Below are 18,666 nucleotides of genomic sequence, written 5' to 3' on the forward strand. Positions count from 1 at the left end.
CAACTAACCAGCTCCCCTCCATAGAAGAAGGGGAGTCAAGCCCCAGCCAGGCCAGAGAGAAGCCAGAGCTGAAGCTTAAGGTCACGGGCCAGTCTGGGAACCCCTTCCTCATCTGGGCTCCAGTAGGGTGATGTGTGAGGTCAGGAGGAGCCCATGCTGGCCCCCAACCCCAGTGCAGAGGGCTCAGGGCCCCACTTGCAGCTGGTGCCTCCCCTTCTCAGATAAGGGTACAAGGGCACACTTTGCGCGGACAACCAGGAGGAGTCCAGGTGATCCTGTGGATAAGGAGGGGGTGGGCATTCTAGTCACACCTGCCTAAATCTCTCCCTTACCTTTAGTGAAAATGGGTGGTTTGGACTTAGCATAGGAAGGAATTTTTCTAAGCAGTAGAATGTGCCTTCCCTGATACTATCCTGTCTTCCCCAGTGAACGAAATCTCTTTTCTGGGCCTCATTGTATTTGTGCACACCTCAGCTAAACACTTGATGTTGTACAGTTTTGTGATGAGTCTAGTACTCATTGTACTAGATGCAAAAGACACTTCTCCAACAGGGGCTGATGGAAGAAGACACAGGATGACCATAGTTCCTAGAGTTAGAAGTCTAACCTGGCCAGAAACACAGCTTCTGACAAAACACAGCTTCTACAAAAGGCATATTATGCTTTGATGACTTCTACATAAGGGCATATTAGCCCAACTATTAGGGTTCCCAGTGGCTGCATTTTGAAGATTGTGTGTTCACCTGTTATAATGCAAATGAATAGCACTGGCATGATTTTATTTATATTGGTCATCAATGAAGTATCTTCATCAATGCCCATAAAGCAGCCCCTCCTGTCCCCAGGGCTGTAGGTGATTGATAAGGGCTGATTAAAACAGCACAAGCACCTGATATGACCAAGGCTTATCTGTGTTCTTTCCCCCCAGTTTGGATTGCCACCCTGCACTTGGCCCTTCTGTCTCTCAGCTCTCACCTTCCTGCTCCTGACGACCAACAACCCCGCCATCTACAAGCTCCCGCTCAGCAAAGTCACCTACCCAGAGGCCAACCGCATCTACTACCTGTCCCAGGAGAGAAACAGAAGGGCATCAATCATAACAAAGTACCAGGCCTACGACATCTCCTAAGTTTCCCTCTCTAAAACACATCACTGTAAATTCAGCCTTCAGCAGGCAGTCCAGGTCCCCAGGATAAGAGACCATTTAGCCTTCCCTTCGGTCTGCTCTGGGACTCTCTCCCCAAACACAAAGAAACATGTATGTAGTCACCATTCCAGAACCTCTCTTTTCTAAGATGCACAACGCTGTTCAAAGATATGTTTAGTTGAAACTTTATACCCATAGTTTGTTCCACAAGAGCTCCCTTTGAGGGGAACTTGCCCTCTTCTGTGAAATAAGCCTCATCCTTAAAGAGAAGTCACCAAGAAAGGGATAGAGGTCAGCGACATGGTCACACAACTCGGTCATTTAATATGGAAAGCACAATACCAGGAAGTGTGCGTTAGCCCAGAAGGCAAGAGGGCTGGTTCTGCCCCAGCTCTGCTGCTAATGAGCCCCTACCATGTTGAGCAAGTCCTTCCCCACTCTCTGCCTCAATTTTTTAATCAGTTTCGTGACAGGGAGGGATGTGAAAGTCCTTTCCACCTCAGAAGTGTTGATTATTCTCTCTCTTCTATAGTCTGATGAAATCAGCATGACAACAAGTAATTACTTTAAGTCAAGGATGGAAGGGTTACCCGAGAAGAGGCAGGAGAATGTTAACGTTCTACAAAGTTTTATTTTTGGGTTATGGGAAGATGCTCTCCAGACTTGGGGTTAGGAATCTAAATTCACTGAAAATGCCAATGTGCTTTCCTTTACATTACAGAAATATTTCCGGAGGTGTCAGATGAAAACTGATCTGTATCAACACTCAAATCATGTTATAAACAAATGTGTTTCCCTTTGTAATATTCATAATCGTACTCTCATTAAACTGTTTAAATTTGCAAGTCAGCATCAGGGTTTTCTTAAAATGGGGCTCACCTAGAGGTTCACACATTGCTTACTTGAGGGGTTTTCCACGGTCAAGCATGTGCCTGAAAAGAGACAAGGATGGGCTCAAAATCATCAGAACAGGTTTGATTTGCTTATGGAGTGAATTACACAGAAATGACTTTGGATATGGTTTTCTGTTTGAGTTGAAGCACAGATTGTTAATAACCCATCTCACTATTTAGGGTAGAGTCTGTTAGCTTTGTGCCCCCAAATTACAAATCAAGCCAGTCTTGAGTGGCTAGTAACGCTTGTTTAGTCAACTCTGGTTATAGTTTCAAGCTCCTGAGCCACAAACCTTCTTTGTGGAACTCCATGTGGCCGGACCTTCCCACCCCTTCTCCAGGGGGAATGAACCTCTCATAGTGCCACAGTGGGGCCTCCCACCACCCCCCAAGCACACACGCACTCCCAGTTCAGTGTCATGGAGATGAGGACATAAGGGGGAATGTGGGGGAGGAGAGGCAGGAACAGACCCTCTATAACCACAGCTTTAAAGAAAGAATTACATTTTACCAAATGTAATTCATTTAGAAAAAGTTAATTTCTATGTTTACCTTTTCTCAGTCTGCCCCCAAGATTCTGGCCATCTTTTAGCAGCCCAAGAGCACTGGGCGGCATATTTCTCTTCAACATCATATCTAGCCCATACGACTTCTCCAGGAAAATGCAGCACTTAAGGGTAGAAACAAATCCTCCACATAGAAAAAGCGAGTCACACTCCAGAGGCTACCTCTGAGTTTGCAATCACACCTTGAGGCCAAGAAGGTCTCAGGCTGTATTTTAATGACCATGGAATTAGTGCTCTCTGAGGATTAAGCATCCAGGAATTTCACCAGAAGGCTGTTTATGCTCACAGCTCACTCAGTTGCCCCAGAACCTCCAAATGATGACATACAACTATTAAAGCACCAGTTTTCATGCATTTTCCACCAAAGTGTTATAATCTGGTTTTATTAAGAGCAGGAAACCCTTCACGTGCATGTTGTTCTGGTTATTGACCGCTAATAAAGCCCTTCAGCTGTTCTAAGTATTCCAATATCCTCGGCTATAAAGCAAGCTTAGTTGGCCCACGATACTAAGCAAAGTAGAAATAGATGGGGTAGAAGAATTTGATCTATGAAAACATACAAGGTCTACAGAATACCAAAGTAGCCAGTCTAGTCCAGCACTTCAATTAAGCACCAACAGTGGAGAGCTGCAGCCGGTTCCACCAGCTCCTGCGAACCCACTACGTGAGCACATTTCTCCCCATGCCATTCAGTGACATCACATTGATAGCTTGAAACCGGTCACAGTGGGAGTATTTACATCACAGAAATCAGCAAACTCTATAAATCTGGGCATGCACACAAGACACCAACACGTGCTTTACAAGCGCACATACAAACAACAACACAAAAAGGTATACAGGAATGTGAGAGGGAAAAGGGAGTAGGGTATAAAAATAAAAGGACAGGGCTAGGCGGGGTGGCTCACACCTGTAATCCTAGCACTTTGGGAGGCCAAGGCAGGTGGATCACCTGAGGTCGGGAGTTCAAGACCAGCCTGACCAACATGGAGAAACCCCATCTCTACTAAAAATACAAAATTAGCTAGGTGTGGTGGCACGTGCCTCTAATCCCAGCTACTCAAGGGGCTGAGGCAGGAGAATCACTTGAACCCAGGAGGCAGAGATTGCGGTGAGCAGAGATCATGCCATTGGACTCCAGCCCAGACAAGAGTGAAACTTCATCTCAGAATGAATGAATGAATAAATAAAATACATAAAAGGACATACACACCTATGTATCCCAGAGAAGGGCCTTACATGGGCCCATGAAGATACGCTGGGTACCAAGGCACATGATTAACTCAACTGTCGGGGAAATTTTTTAAATGAGTGGGGCAGAGTGTGTGCCACATATATGAACACATACATGCACACGCACACATGCACAAGTTTTTTTTCCTTCATTGAACTAGCCCATTGATGGCACATAATAGCCCTGAGAAATAGCAACTGAGTAATTGACTAAAACACCCTCCTACCCCTCTGTCTCAATGGAGCTGCTTTTCTATTCTCTCTACAGAATAAATTCTGTAGACTCTATTGGCTGGAATTTGAAAACCATTTCACGCACACAACAACGTACTTATAACAGATACACAGGCTCTCAACTAGGCCAACTGACTTGCCTCCAGAACTTACTGCCTGTAGCCTCCTCCCAAAACACATGTGTAGGGTTCAGGAAAAGAACTTTTCAGAGTGGTGCATGATATCTAGCCCTCAGCATTCCATCATTTTATGAGCAATAACTTCAAGGCCCTTTTGCAAACAGTCTTCTACAACCATCCTTTCCTTACAGAGCCTTTGTTATTCAGACATTTAAACTATGTAATGTTCTCAGGTGAGGAGCAGGTAGATCGATGGTAGATTGGTTCTCAAACTCGAGTATGTGTCGGAATCACCTGGAGACCTTATTTAACACACATTAGCGGGCCCTATTCCAAGACTGTCAGTCAGTGGACCTGAGGCAGGGCCTGAGAATTTCCTTTTCTAACAAATTCTCCACAGATGTTGATGCTGTGGGTCTAGGAGCCCATACTTTATGAGATAGACTTAGAAATAGGATGCTGCCTCCACTGATTTATTTTCCTTTCATTGCATATTGTAATTCACTGGTTGCAAATCTAAGAATAGACACACTGGTTGTGCATCTACGAATCATCTGCAAGGCTTATTAAAACACAAATCCCTGGGCCTCAACCTCAAAGATTTGGATTCACTAGATCTGGGTGGAACCAAAAATCTGTGCTTCTAACAAACTCTCAGATTATACAGATGTGGCGGGATCCAAGTTCAGAGATCATTGCACAGGTTCTTACTCTCGGCTAGATTAGGATCCTCTGATTCTGATGCCAGGCCCTACCTCAGGCCAATTAAGCCAGCAATGGGCCTGGGCACAGGTAATTTTTTAAAGCTCCTGGGGTGATTCTAACATGCAGCTGGGATGGGAAAACAACTGTGCTGCCTATCTCTTGGGCCCCAAAACTGTTTCTAATTTGAGTCACTCTTCAGCCCTTCGTTAACCCCAGTCCCCATCCTCAGTCCCCAGGTGGGTTTGGACCTGCCATGGGATGCAGTGAGAAGCGCTGGGCACTGAGGCAGGAGGAGCACAGACAGCACAGAGAATCCTCTAAAGTGAAGTTTGTCTCTTTCTCACTGTTGTTGGGGGCTCACCCTGCACCCCAAAGAAGACTAGATAAAAAAAAAAAAAACCACTAACCAGTAACATCCGGCTCAGTTCGCTGAGCACAAAAACAAGGTTTTGCTTTGGCCCTAGAAGCCTGCTGAGTGAGTGCCTCGGCACTAGAAAAGAGGAGCAGAGGATTGTCCGGAGTTCCTCCAACCATGCTGCTCTCAGTCAGGCAGCACAGGCACCCGCAGAGCTGGCTAGAGGTCAGAGGCGTGGCCCCAGTGAGAAGCAGCAGGTATGCCCTATGAGCAGGTAGGATGGGGTTAAGGGCTGGCCTGGAATGAGGGCAGAAGGTGGAAGTTGGGGGGAATGGTGATGACAGCAGTTGTTGCAAGAGGGCAAGCCGGTGGGCAGGCAGTGGGTGTAGAAAAGCAGCTCCATTGAGACAGGCATGCAGGGAGCCCTGTGCAGGCAGACATCTGCGGTCAGGGGTGAAGGAGGTGGAGAAAAGCAGAACATGGAGCCATGTAGAGAGCACGTACTAGTGGCCAGCTGGCACTGTAACAGGAAGAGGGCAAAAAAAAAAAAATTAGCAGTTTTGGAGGTGGGGTGAGGCTCCACCCCTCTGTGAACTGTCCGGTGGGGCCAGCGCTGGGCTGGGACAGGGATGGGGTAGCTTTCAATCCTTTCCCCAGTACTTGCTTCTGGAGGGGTCAGTCTGGGTCACTAGGATCCACGTGTCACTTACAGCATGGCCTGAGCAGTAGTTGTAAAGGGTGTCATGGGGTGGGGAGATGGGCAAGTCAGGCACTAATTACAGCAGAGCATTACAAATCCTGGTGCCCAGGCAACAGCCCAGACCAGCTCTATCAGAATCTTAGGGGCGGCCCACGCCTGGGTGGTTTCCAAAGCTCCTCAGGGGGCCCCCTCAGTAGAAGCTGTGGGGGGCACTCGGTGCTGTGCTGCGCTATGCAGGGCTGCAGGGAGAAGATTCTCTAAAGAGCTCTCAAGTGGGAGGAGCCCCAGGCAGCATGCTTTTGTCAAGTGGAGATTGTCTCTGTCCCTGGGGTCAGAGGAGACCTGCAACCGTGCAGTTATTAACCTCTGGATCTGGACAAATGTAAGCTTTGCTCTTGGCCCCTCTAAAGACCTGTGAATCCTATTCTGTTCATCTGTGTGTTGTTCTTGTTTTTAAGCTTCCAGAGAGACACTGATGCTTAGCTAGTTTCTAACCCTAGCATACAGCAAGATGGAAAGCTCAGGACACAAGATCAAAGTGACAATCTGGAGGGCAGGACAGGGACTCTGGGCTGTGGCTGGAGCTGGGCCACAAGCCGCCTTCAGGGGCTGACTTCCTGTTCTCCCAGGCCCCACCGTGGCTTCTTGGCCTTAGCCCCAGGTTCTCAGCATGAACAGACTGTGAGCTCCTTGTGAACAGGGATGAATTTTGTACATTCCCCTAACTGGGGCCTGTCTCCCCAGGGGCAGTGAATGAGTGAGTGAGTGACAGACACAGTTATCCTAAAGTAGGTCCTCCAAATTATGTCCAGCAAAAAAGAGGCATTGCCTTCTCTGTTGTTATCTGTCCTCCCATCAGTGTCTCACAAGTCTTAATAGCTTTTGAACAAGTGGACCCATATTTACATTTTGTACTGGGCCCCATGAATTACATAGCTGGTCCTGCGCTGAGCTCCTGGTGGCAACTGGAGCCTGCTCTCCCATGGCTGCAGCATCAAAGATCCCCCTGAGCTAGTTCTCTGCTTTCAAGCTCCTTCCTCACTCATGACAGCATGAGAGAGCAACGCAGAGCCGCGATATACACAGAGCCTCACTTGTGAGGTACTCACTTGACAAGCATCCCAGGGAGCAAAGGAAGTGCACCTTCCACCCTGAAGACCCAGCACACCCAGGCTCCATGGTGCAGGGACTGGAACAAACCAGGATGGCACCCAGCAACCAAAATATTTGTGGATTTTCCAGCTGGAGCAAAGGAAAGACCGAGACAGACCCCTACTCATAATCAGCTCGTGAAACTCCCTACTGGAGAAAGGCAGAAAGAGCAGCCGGACTTTTGTCCATCCCTGCATACCACCCTGGGGGCTCTTTGAATCAACGTTTAGCTGGATTTCACCCAATCACAAGCGTGTGTGAGCGCGGAGTACCACCATGACTTGGCTTCCTGCCCAACACATCACACCACAACCTGTTGAGTAACCCATCTTCCCCACCACGTTATAACCTCTGAGGGGACAGATTATGTATCTTCATGGCCCCCATCTCCAGGCCTGGCACGCAGCAAATGCTTGATACATATTGACTGACAGATGGATCCCTCCTTCAGCATCCCTGTAAACCTGGAATTGATTCCAGGAGGTGTGTACTAAGCGAGGTAATGTTTAACCAAAATGCAGATTCTAGCACCTCCCCTGAACCCCAAGATAATGGGATTCAGTAAGTGATGGGGTATCTGCATTTTCACCTGCATCGCAAGTGACTTAAGGCCAATTCTCCTGACTGTCTGAAGAACTGAAGGAGGCAGGTAGAGAGAGGGGGCCTCAGCACAGGAATTTGAGTAGAATTCGCGTAGAAGCCCAGGACATGATTGCATGAGTGGCCGTGGGTCAGTGGGCAGCTTGCAAATCCAGTCATTGTAAGGCCTTATCCTAGGAAGGCCCTGACGGGGACTGCGGATGGGGGTGTAGGGTCAAGGCAGGTGGCTACCATCTGCCAAGAGCAGCAGCAGACCTGCGGCTGGCTCCATGGCCTCTGTGGTCCATGCCCACCCTCCCTCCTTACCATCACAGCAGTCGCCCAAATGGCCCAGAGAGGAGCTCGTGGGAACCGCACTTACTGTTGACACTGGGAGAAAAGAATGGAAATATGATTTGGCATAACTTGAGGGACATATAGTTTGTGCCTTTCACACCCGAAAAACCTCAGTTTACGTCCCTTATGAATGTCTTAGTACCTTCTGTATTCTTTAAGAAAACTCTAGTTTTTACATAAAATTTAATCTTGACCATATACTTCAACATTTAATTTTATGTTATCTGGTATCACCTGTCACCTGGGTGAAGGGTTTTATTTGCTCAGCAAGGTGGGAAACTCTAAGGTCAAAGACCTCATCTTATAATTACTTGAACACAACATACTTTGGAGACCAAACACATTACTGAGCACAGGATATCCTTGCTGCTTGATTCACTTACTATTTGAACTCCTGGTTCCGAGACTGTTATCCGAGAAGAATAAAAGGATACTGGATGTGCTTCCATGGAGAGACAAAACTGTCTGAGTTTTCTAAGGGCTAAAGCTAGGGAGGAGACAAAACTTTTCTTCTGAAAGTTTCATAGCTTTAGTTCTTATATTTAGGTCTCTGATCCACTTTGAGTTAATTTTTGTGTATAGTAGTAGAGTCCTCAATCTTCTGCAAGTGGATATTCAGTTGTCCCAGCACTATTTATTGAAAATACTATTCTTTTTTGCATATGGGATTGTTTTTCAGAATCTAGAAAAATCTTTAGTTCTCATTCCTCTTGCTCTAAGATAGTATTTCTGTAACTCATCAGTCAAGGATCTTAATAAATACATATCCAAAAGAAAAAATTTTAAATAAGAAAAAGTCATATGATCCAAGGAGATCCAGGTACATTAAGCCAAATAAAGTTAAACATCTTTCATACCATTGGCTTCTCAAAGACTTTAATGCCAGTGTGCTTTTAATGAATCACTTATCCTTCTTTTACCAGAGAAGGCTGTGTGTGTGTGTGTGTGTGTGTGTGTGTGTGTGTCCACATATTAACATCTCTAGGAGTATACTTCCAAACACCTCAAGTTTTGGAATCTTTCTTTTGCAAGAATAGACTTACTGACTTGAACACTATTGGGTTGTTTTAATTTCATCTTGGAGAGTTAGGCTAACAGGATGGTTGGGGTGTGTGTGTTTTGTAGAGTTGTAGCTTTTATCTTTAACTTAACCAGGGCAAAGCAGAAATAACACAATAAACTACGAATTCCTCTGGGGTTTTCTTTAGAAACCGAATGTAGAAGCCACAATTTTAGTTTGTTTCTGAAGTGCCATTTTTCTTAAACTGAAATATTAATGAGTGTGTTGTTGTTTTGTTTTACTTTTTGAAAGTGTGGTCCAAGAACCACCTCAATCAGAATCACTCAGGTGTAGTTAAAAAGTGCAGATTCCTAAGGCCCCTTCAGACCTAATACTCAGAAACACTGGGGCTGGAGCCCAGACTGCACCCCCGCCCTCCACCCCAGGATCCCTGGTGATTCCTGTGCACATCGAAGTTTGAAAAGCATGCTTTTCCTTGAAATTAAGAGACAGTGAACCCAGTTATCTGCAAAGAGATAGGGGACAGAGACTGACATGCACCTAGGACCAAGATGGCTCTTTCTGTACCTTTGTCCCTTCCCTTCTTCATCTGCACTGCCCACCTTCTGTGCCCTTTTGCATGCTCACACATCCTCCCTTATGATCAATGGACTTGAGCGCACTGCTCACTCCTTTTGCATTCCAGGCTTTTGCATTCTATTCTAGGCATCTAATTTTCCAGGCTTAGGCCTGTCTCCTGCCTCACTGATTTTAATGGTTATTTACTGCCTCTGAGCCCAAATTTCACATCCTAACAAGGAACTAATTTATTAGCCTGTTATTGTAATTGTAGTTCTTTTAATCAGTGAGGCAGGAGACAGGCCTAAGCCTGGAAAATTAGATGCCTAGAATAGAATGCAAAAGCCTGGAATGCAAAAGGAGGGCAACGAGCAAATGGAACCTTCCATGGCTTAAAGGAGGTAATGGTTAAAGGAGGTAACAGGTGAATGTGCCCACGAAGGTCAGCAGACCTGTGACTGCCAGCACCCTCCCCTGCGACCAATGGTGCAAGTGTAAGCATAGACACTGGTAACCCTGCTCCCACCTGCACCCTGCCACAGGTACAAGTGCACACAGGAATGCAGCAGCTCTACTTCTGCTGGTACCCCATAAGCATCCTGCCATGCTGCCACAGGTGCTAGAACACGTGAGTGAGCACAGATCCTGCTGCCACCGCCCCAAAGAAGCACTTTGTCTGGCACGACCCATCAGAGGGTTGTGGCCAGTGGACCGGGAACACCTTGACCCCTCTGATGCAGCAGGTTCCCAATCTCAGGGGGCCAGATAACAAAGCTGGGGTCCTGGTACCAGCTCCCCAGAGTTAGAGTACACCAGGAGTGCTGAGCTGAGCCGTGCCCCTAAAATCTTCCAGAAATGAACCCAGTCAACTGAACCCACCTTATACCACAACAAAACCCCCAAGGGTTTCATAAAAGAAGAGAAAAGCAAAAAAAACAAAAACAAAAAAACAAAAAAAAGAAAAGAAAAAACAAAAGACAAAAACAAAAAAACAAAAACAGATTGAACAGACAGCAACTTCAGAGGTTGAAGGGACATCAGCCCACACAGATGAGAAGGAATCAGCACAAGAACTCTGGCAACTCAAAATGCCAGAATGTCTTCTTACCTCCAAATGACCACACAAGTTCCCCAGCAATGGGGCCTAACTGGGCTGAAATGGCTGAAATAACAGAAAAAGAATTCAGATTATGGATAGGAACAGAGGTCACTGACATCCAGGAGAAAGTTGAAACCCAATCCAAAGAATCTAAGGAATATAATAAAACAATACAGGAGATAACATATGAAATGGCATTTTGAGGAGGAACCAAACTGATCTGATAGACATGAAAAACTCACTTCAAGAATTTCATAATATAATCACAAATATTAACAACAGAATCAACCAAGCTAAGGAAAGAATCTCAGAGCTTGAAGACCAGTTCTACAAAATGGACAAAAATAAAAAACAATAAAGAAGAATAAATAAAACCTCCAAGAAATATGGGATTATGTAAAGAGACCAAATATACAACTCCCTGGCATCCCTGAAAGAGAGAGAGAGAGAGAGAGACAGCGAGAGAGTGAGAGCGAGCACAGAGCACAAGCAACTTGGAAAACATTTGAGGATATCATCCATGAATATTTCCCCAACCTCACTAGAGAGGCCAACATTCAAATTCAGGAAATGCAGAGAACCCTTGCAAGATACTATACAAGATGACCATCCCTAAGATACAATAGTCATCAGATTCTTCAAGGTCAAAATAAAAAACAAAATGTTAAAGGCAGCTAGAAAGAAGGGGCAGGTCACCTACAAAGGGAATCCCACTAGGCTAACAGTGGCTCTTTCAGCAGAAGTTCTACAAGCCAGAAGCAACTGGGAAGCCTGTATTCAGCATTCTTAAAGAAAATAAATTCCAATCAAGAATTTTACATGCAGTCGAACTAAACTTCATAAGCAAAGGAAAAATAATATCCTTTTAGACAGGCAAATGCTCTTGGAATTCATTACCACCAGACCTGCCTCACAAGAGATCCTTAAGGGAATGCTGAATGTGGAAAGGCCATTACTGGCAACTGCAAAAACACACTTAGGTACTTAGACCATTGACACCATAAAGCAACCACACAATCAAGTCTGCATAATAACCAGCTAATAACAGAATGCCAGGATCAAATCCACACAGATCAATATTAATCTTGAATGTAAATAGGCTAAATGTCCCAATTAAAAGGCATAGAGTGGCAAGCTGGATAAAGAAGTAAGACCCAAATATATGCTGTCTTCAAGAGACCCGTCTCACATGCAATGGCATTCACAGGTTCAAAGTAAAGGGATAGATAAAAATCTACCAAGCAAACAGAAAATAGAAAAAAGCAGAGGTTGCTATTCTAATTTCAGATAAAATAGTCTTAAAATCAAAACCAATTTTAAAAAGACAAAAAACATTACATGATAGTAAAGGGGTTTAATTCAACAAGAAGACCTAACTATCCTAAATAGACATGCAACCAACACAACCACCTAGATTCATAAAGCAAGTTTTTAGAGACCTAGGAAGAGACTTAAATAGCTACACAATAATAGTGGGAGACTTCAACATCCCACTGAAAGTATTAGACATATCATCAAGGCAGAAAATGAACAAAGACATTCAGGACCCAATCTCGATACTTGACCAAATGGGCCTAACAGACATCTACAGAACTCTCCACCCCAAAATAACAGAATATGCATTCTTCTCATCTGCACATGGCACATACTCTAAAATCAATCACACAACCAACCATTAAACAATCCTCATCAAATTCAAAAAAATCCAAAATCATACCAAACACATCCTGAGATCACAGAGCAATAAAATAAAAGTCAATAGTAAGGGGCCGGGTGCAGTGGCTTACACCTGTAATCCCAGCACTTTGGAAGGCTGAGGCAGGTGGATCACCAGAGGTCAGGAGTTCAATACCAGCCTGGCCAACATGGTGAAACCCTGTCTCTACTACAAATACAAAAATTAGCTGTGTATGGTGGCACATGCCTGTAGTCCCAGCTACTCAGGAGGCTGAAGCAGGAGAATCACTTGAACCCAGGAGGCAGAGGTTGCAGTGAGCTGAGATCGTGCCACTGCACTCCAGCCTGGGTGAGAGAGCAAGACTCCATTTCAAAAAAAAAAAAAAATTAATTAATTAATTAAAAAACCTACTAAGGAAATTGCTCAAAACCATACAATTACATGAAAATTAAACAACCTGCTCCTAAATGACTAGAGTACACAATAAAATTGAGGCAGAAATCAAGAAATTATTTGAAATTAACGAGAACAAAGATACAACATACCAGAATTTCTGGGACACACCTAAAACAGTGTTAAGAGGAAGTTTTCTAGCGTTATCCTACATCAAAAAGTTAGATCTCAAATTAACAACCTAATTCACATCTAGAAGAACTAGAGAAACAAGAGCAAACCAACCCCAAATTTACAGAAGACAAGAAATAACTAAAATTAGAGCTGAACTGAAGTAAACTGAGATGTGAAAAACCATACAAAAGGTCAACAAATCCAGGAGTTAGTTATTTGAAAGAATAAATAAGATTAATAGCCTGTTAGCTAGATGAATTTAAAAAAAAGAGAGAAGATCCAAATAAACACAATCAGAAATAACAAAGGGAGATTACCATTGACCCCACAGAAATGCAAAAATAAAACCCTCCAGCAATGGAGGGTTATAAACATTTCTATGCACACAAACTATAAAACATAAAAGAAATGGATAAATCCCTGGAAACATACAACCTCCCGAGATTGAACCAAGAAGAAACTGAATCTCTGAAGAGAACAATAGCAAGTTCTGAACTTGAATCAGTAATAAGAAGCCTGCCAACCAGAAAAAGCCCAGGAACAAAAGGATTCACTGCTGAATTCTACCAGATGTACGTAAAAAAGAGGTGGTACCATTCCTACTGAAACTATTCCACAAAAATAAGGAGGAGGGACTCCTCCACAACTCATTCAATGAGGCCAGCATCTTCCTGATAGCAAAACCTGGCAGAGACACAATAAAAAGAGGAAACTTCCAGTCAATATCTTTGATGAACATAAATGCAAAAATATTCAACAAAATACTAGCAAACTGAATCCACCAGCACATCAAAAGGCTAATCCACCATGATGAAGTAGGCTTTATCCCTGAGATGCAAAGTTGGTTCAATATATGCAAATCAATAAATGTGATTCATCACATAAACAGAACTAAAAACAAAATGATCATCTCAATAGACGCAGAAGTCTTTCAATAAAATCCATTATCTCTTCATGTTTAAAATCCTCAACAAACTAAGCATTAAGAAACTTACCTCAAAATAATAAGAGCCATCTATGACAAACCCACAGCAACATCATACTAAATAAGCAAAAGCTGGAATAATTCCCTTTGAGAAACAGAGCAAGACAGGGATGCTTCTCACTACTCCTACTCAACATAGTACTGGAAGTCCTAGCCAGAGCAAATAGGCAAGAAAAAGAAAAGGCATTAATAGAAAAAGAGAAGAATTCAAACTATCTCTGTTTGCAGATGGTATGATTTTATACCTAGAAAACTCCATGGTTGCTGCCCAAAAGCTCCTAGATTTGATTAAAAAAAAAAAAAAAAAAAAACTTCAGCAAAGTTTCAGGATACAAAATTTATGTACAAAAGTAGCATTTCTATACACCAACAATGTCCAAACTGAAAGCCAAATCAAGAATGCAATCCCATTTACAATAACCACAAAAAGAATAAAATATCTAGGAATACAGTTAACAAGGGAGGTGAAAGATCCTACAGTGAGAATCAAAAACACTCCTCAAAGAAAGCAGAGATGACACAAACAAATGGAAAAATTTTCCGTGCTCATGGATGGGAAGAATCAATATTGTTAGAATTACCATACTGTTCAAAGCAATGTATAGACTCAGTGCTTGTATTTATCTATTCTCACATTTGCTATAAAGAAATACCTAAGACTGGGTAATTTCTAAAGATAAAAGGGTTTAACTGGCTCACAGTTCTGCAGGCTATACAGAAGGCATGGCAGCATCAGCTTCTGGGCAGGTATCAAGGAGATTTTACTCATGGCAGAAGGCAAAGCAGGAGCAGACATCTTACATGGCAGAATAAGGACTGAGAGAGAGAGAGTGAGGAGGTGCCATGCACTTTTAAACAATCAGATCTCATGAGAACTCACTATTGTGATGACAGCTCCAAGGAGGATGGTATTAAACCATGAGAAACCACCCTCATGATCCAATCACCTTCCACCAGGCCCCACCTCCAACACTGGGGATTACATGTTGAATCATGAGATTTGGACAGGGACGCAGATCCAAATCATATCATTCCATCCCTGGCCCCTCCCAAACCTCATATCTTTCTCACATTGCAAAATCCCATCATGCCTTCCCAACATTCCTGCAAAGTCTTAACTCATTCCAGCATTAACTCAAAAGTCCAAAGTCCAAAGTCTCATCTGAGACAAGGCTAGTCCTTTCTGCCTATTAGCCTGGAAATGAAAAACAAATTAGTTACTTCCAAGATACAATGGATATTATAGGCATTGAGTAAATACTCCCATTCCAAAAGAGGGAGATCAGTCAAAAGAAAGAGGGAATAGGCCTCATGCAATTCTAAAACCCAGCAGGGCAGTCATGGGAAGATTCATCCCTGTGGGCTCACGAGGCAGGTTTATCCCTGTGGATTTGCAGGGTTCAGCCTGCAAGACTGCTCTTAAGGGCTGTTGTTGAGTGTTTCCAGCTTTTCCAGGTACACAGTGCAAGCCTTTGGTGGGTCTACCATTCTGGGATCTGGAGGACTCTCTTCTCACAGCTTGACTAGGCAGTGCCCCAGGGGGGTCTATGTTGCGGGGGGCGGGGGGGGTCCAGCCCCACATTTCCATTCCACACTGCCCTAGCATAGGTTCTCCATGAGGTCTCTGCCCCTGCAACAGGCTTTTCCATACATCTTCTGAAATCTAGGTGGAGGCTCTCAAGCCTCAGCTCTTGCTCTCCGTGCACCTGCAGGCTTAATACCACATGGAAGTCACCAAGGCTTCTGGCTTGCACCCTCTGAAGCAGTGGCTCAAGGTGTACCTGGGTCCTTTTTAGACACAGTTGGAGTAGCTGGGATACAGGGTCCAGTGTCCCAAGACTGTGCAGGGCAGCAGGGCCCTGGGACTGACCCATGAAACCATTCTTTCCTCCTAGGCCTTTGGGCCTGTGATGGGAGGGTCTGCTGCAAAGTTCTCTGAAATACCTTTGAGGCCTTTTCCCCCATTGTCTTGGCTGTTATCATTTGGTTCTATTTTACTTATGCAAACTTCTGCAGGCTGTTTGAATTCTTCCCCATCAAAATGGGTTTTTCTTTCCTACCACATTGCCAGGCTGAAAATTTTCTGAACTTTTACACTCAGCTTCCCTTTTAAATATAAGTTCCAGTTTCAGGTCGTTTATTTGCTCACACATTGAGCATAGGTTATTAGAAGCAGCCAGGCTACTTCTTGAATGCTTTACTACTTGGAAATGTCTTCCCCCAGATAACTCATCATCACTCTCAAGTTCAAAGTTTCACAGATCCCTAGAGAAGGATCAAAATGCACCCAGGCTCTTTGCTAAAGCATAGCAAAAGTGACCTTTACTCCAGTTGCCAATAAGTTCCTCATTTCCATCTGAGACCTCCGCAGCCTGGACTTCATTGTCCATATCACTCTTAGCATTTCAGTCACAACAATTTAACAAGTCTGTAGAAAATTTCTAATTTTCTCTTGCCTTCCTGTCTTCTTTTGAGCCCTCCACACTCTTCCAACCTCTGCCCATTACCCAGTTCCAAAGTCGCTTCCACATTTTGAGATATCTTTATAGCAATGCCCCAGTCCTTGGTATCAATTTTCTGGATTAGTTTATTTTCATATTGCAATAAAGAAATACTTGAGACTGGTTTATTTATAAGAAAAGAAGATTAATTGGCTCATGATTCTACAGGCTGTAAAGGAAGCATGGTGGCATCTCCTTCTGAGGAGGCCTCGGGGAGCTTTTACTCATGGCAGAAGGCAAATGGGAACAGGTGTCTTACATAGTAGTAGCAGGACCGAGAGAGAGAAGGGGAGGTGCCACATAAACAACCAGATCTCATGAGAACTCATTCTCATGATGATAGCACCAGGAGGGGATAGTGTTAAACCATAAGAAACTGCTCCTATGATGCAATCATCTCCCACGAGGCCCCACCACCAACATTGGGGATTACATTTTAACATGTAAAATGTTTAGATGGGGACACAGATCCAAACCATATGAATGTTATCCCTATCAAACTACCAATGACATTCTTCATAGAATTAGAAAAAAAAGAAACTATTTTAAAATTCGTAAGGAACAAAAAAGAGCCCAAATAGCCAAGACAATCCTAAGCAAAAAGAACAAAGCTGGAGACATCGCATTACCCTACTTCAAATACTTTGACCAACTAGCCTTTGATTACAAGGCTACAGTAACCAAAACAGCATGGTACTGGTACAAAAACAGACACATAGATTGGTGGAACAGAATAGAGAGCTCAGAAATAATCCTTCACACATACACCATCTGGTCTTTGACAAAAGCCAAAAGTTGACAAAAACAAGAAATGGAGAAAGGACTCCCTATTAAATAAATGGTACTAGGATAACTAGCTACACGCAGAAGATTGAAACTGGGCCCCTTCCTTTACCGTGTACAAAAATCAATTCAAGATGGATCAAAGACTTAAACGTAAAACCTAAAACTATAAAAACCCTGGAAGATAGCCTAGGAAATACCCTTCTGGAAGTAGGCCCTAGCAAAGATTTTATGAAAAAGTTGTCAAAAGCAATTGCAACAAAAACAAAAGTTGACAAGTAGGACCTAATTAAACTAAAGATCTTCTGCACAGCAAAAGAAATGACCAAAAGAATAAACAGACAACCCACAGAATGGGAGAAAATATTTGCAAACTATACATCAGACAAAGGTCTAATATCCAGAATACATAAGAAACTTAAATTAACAAGCAAAAACCAACTCTAATAAAAAGTGGGCAAAGGACATGAAGAGACAATTTTCAAAAGACGACCTACACATGACCAACAAGCGTATGAAAAAATGCTCAACATCACTAATCATTAGAGAAATGCACATCAAAACTACAAGAAAATGCTATCTCCCACCAGTCACAATGGCTATTATTAAGTCAAAAAGTAACAGATGCAGGCAGGGTTGCAGGAAAAAGGGAACACCTATACACTGCTGATGGGAATATAAATTAGCTCAGCCACTGTGGAAAGCAACAAGGCAATTTCTCAAAAAACTTAAAAAAGAATTACCATTGGACCCAGAAATTCCATTATTATATACCCAAAAGAATATAAATTATTCTACCAAAAAGACACGTGCACAAATACGTTCATCACTGTACTATACACAATAGCAAACACATGGAATCAATCTAAATGCCCATCAATAGTTGACTGGATAAAGATAATGTGATACATATATACAATGGAATACTATGCAGTCATAAAAAGAAATAAGATCATATCCTTTGCAGCAACATGTATGAAGCTAGAGGCCATTATGTTTCTTTTTTTTTTATTTTGAGATGGAGTTTCACTCTTTTTGCCTAGGCTGGAGTCCAATGGCACAATCTCGGCTCATGGCAACCTCCGCCTCCCAGGTTCAAGCAATTCTACTGCCTCAGCCTCCCTAGTAGCTGGGATTACAGGCATGTGCTACCACGCCTGGCTAATTTTTGTATTTTTAGTAGAGACAGGGTTTTCTCCATGTTGGTCAGGCTGGTCTCGAACTCCCAACCTCAGGTGTCCTCGGCCTCCCAGAGTGCTGGGATTACAGGTGTGAGCCACCGTGCCCGGCCGCTAGAGGCCATTATCTTAAGCAAACCAACACAGGAACAGAAAACCAAATGCTGCATGTTCTCACTTATAAGTGGGAGCTAACCATCGAGTACACACAGACATAAAGAAGGGAGCAGACAATGGGGCCTTCTTGAAGGTGGAG

The 18,666-nt window shown here is 43.6% G+C and overlaps 2 protein-coding genes and 1 long non-coding RNA gene across 9 annotated transcripts in view; 2 read left to right on the top strand and 1 right to left on the bottom strand.

Annotated features, from left to right (window-relative positions):
* The window catches only part of SLC14A2 (solute carrier family 14 member 2), a 481,158-nt gene extending 480,029 nt beyond the window's left edge, over positions 1-1,129 (top strand). The window contains exon 22 of the mRNA XM_021930092.2: positions 929-1,129. Within this exon, the coding sequence (XP_021785784.1) occupies positions 929-1,129 (201 nt within the window). The remainder of the gene's footprint in view (positions 1-928) is intronic.
* Positions 1-18,666, bottom strand: part of LOC116271474 — a 96,921-nt gene that overhangs the window by 43,998 nt on the left and 34,257 nt on the right. The window lies entirely within an intron of this gene.
* SLC14A1 (solute carrier family 14 member 1 (Kidd blood group)) overlaps positions 5,329-18,666 on the top strand; it is a 59,446-nt gene continuing 46,108 nt past the window's right edge. For 3 of the 7 annotated variants that reach the window (XM_017951692.3, XM_003914336.5, XM_009192649.4), the window contains exon 1: positions 5,332-5,526. The gene's annotated coding sequence lies outside the window, so the exon portion shown is untranslated. Of the gene's footprint in view, positions 5,527-18,666 lie in introns of all 7 variants that reach the window. The other 4 variants (XM_031658799.1, XM_031658800.1, XM_031658801.1 and 1 more) reach the window with 3 other exon arrangements.

Source organism: Papio anubis, chromosome 19, assembly GCF_008728515.1.
Source record: "Papio anubis isolate 15944 chromosome 19, Panubis1.0, whole genome shotgun sequence".
In the NCBI taxonomy this organism is placed as follows: domain Eukaryota; kingdom Metazoa; phylum Chordata; class Mammalia; order Primates; family Cercopithecidae; genus Papio; species Papio anubis.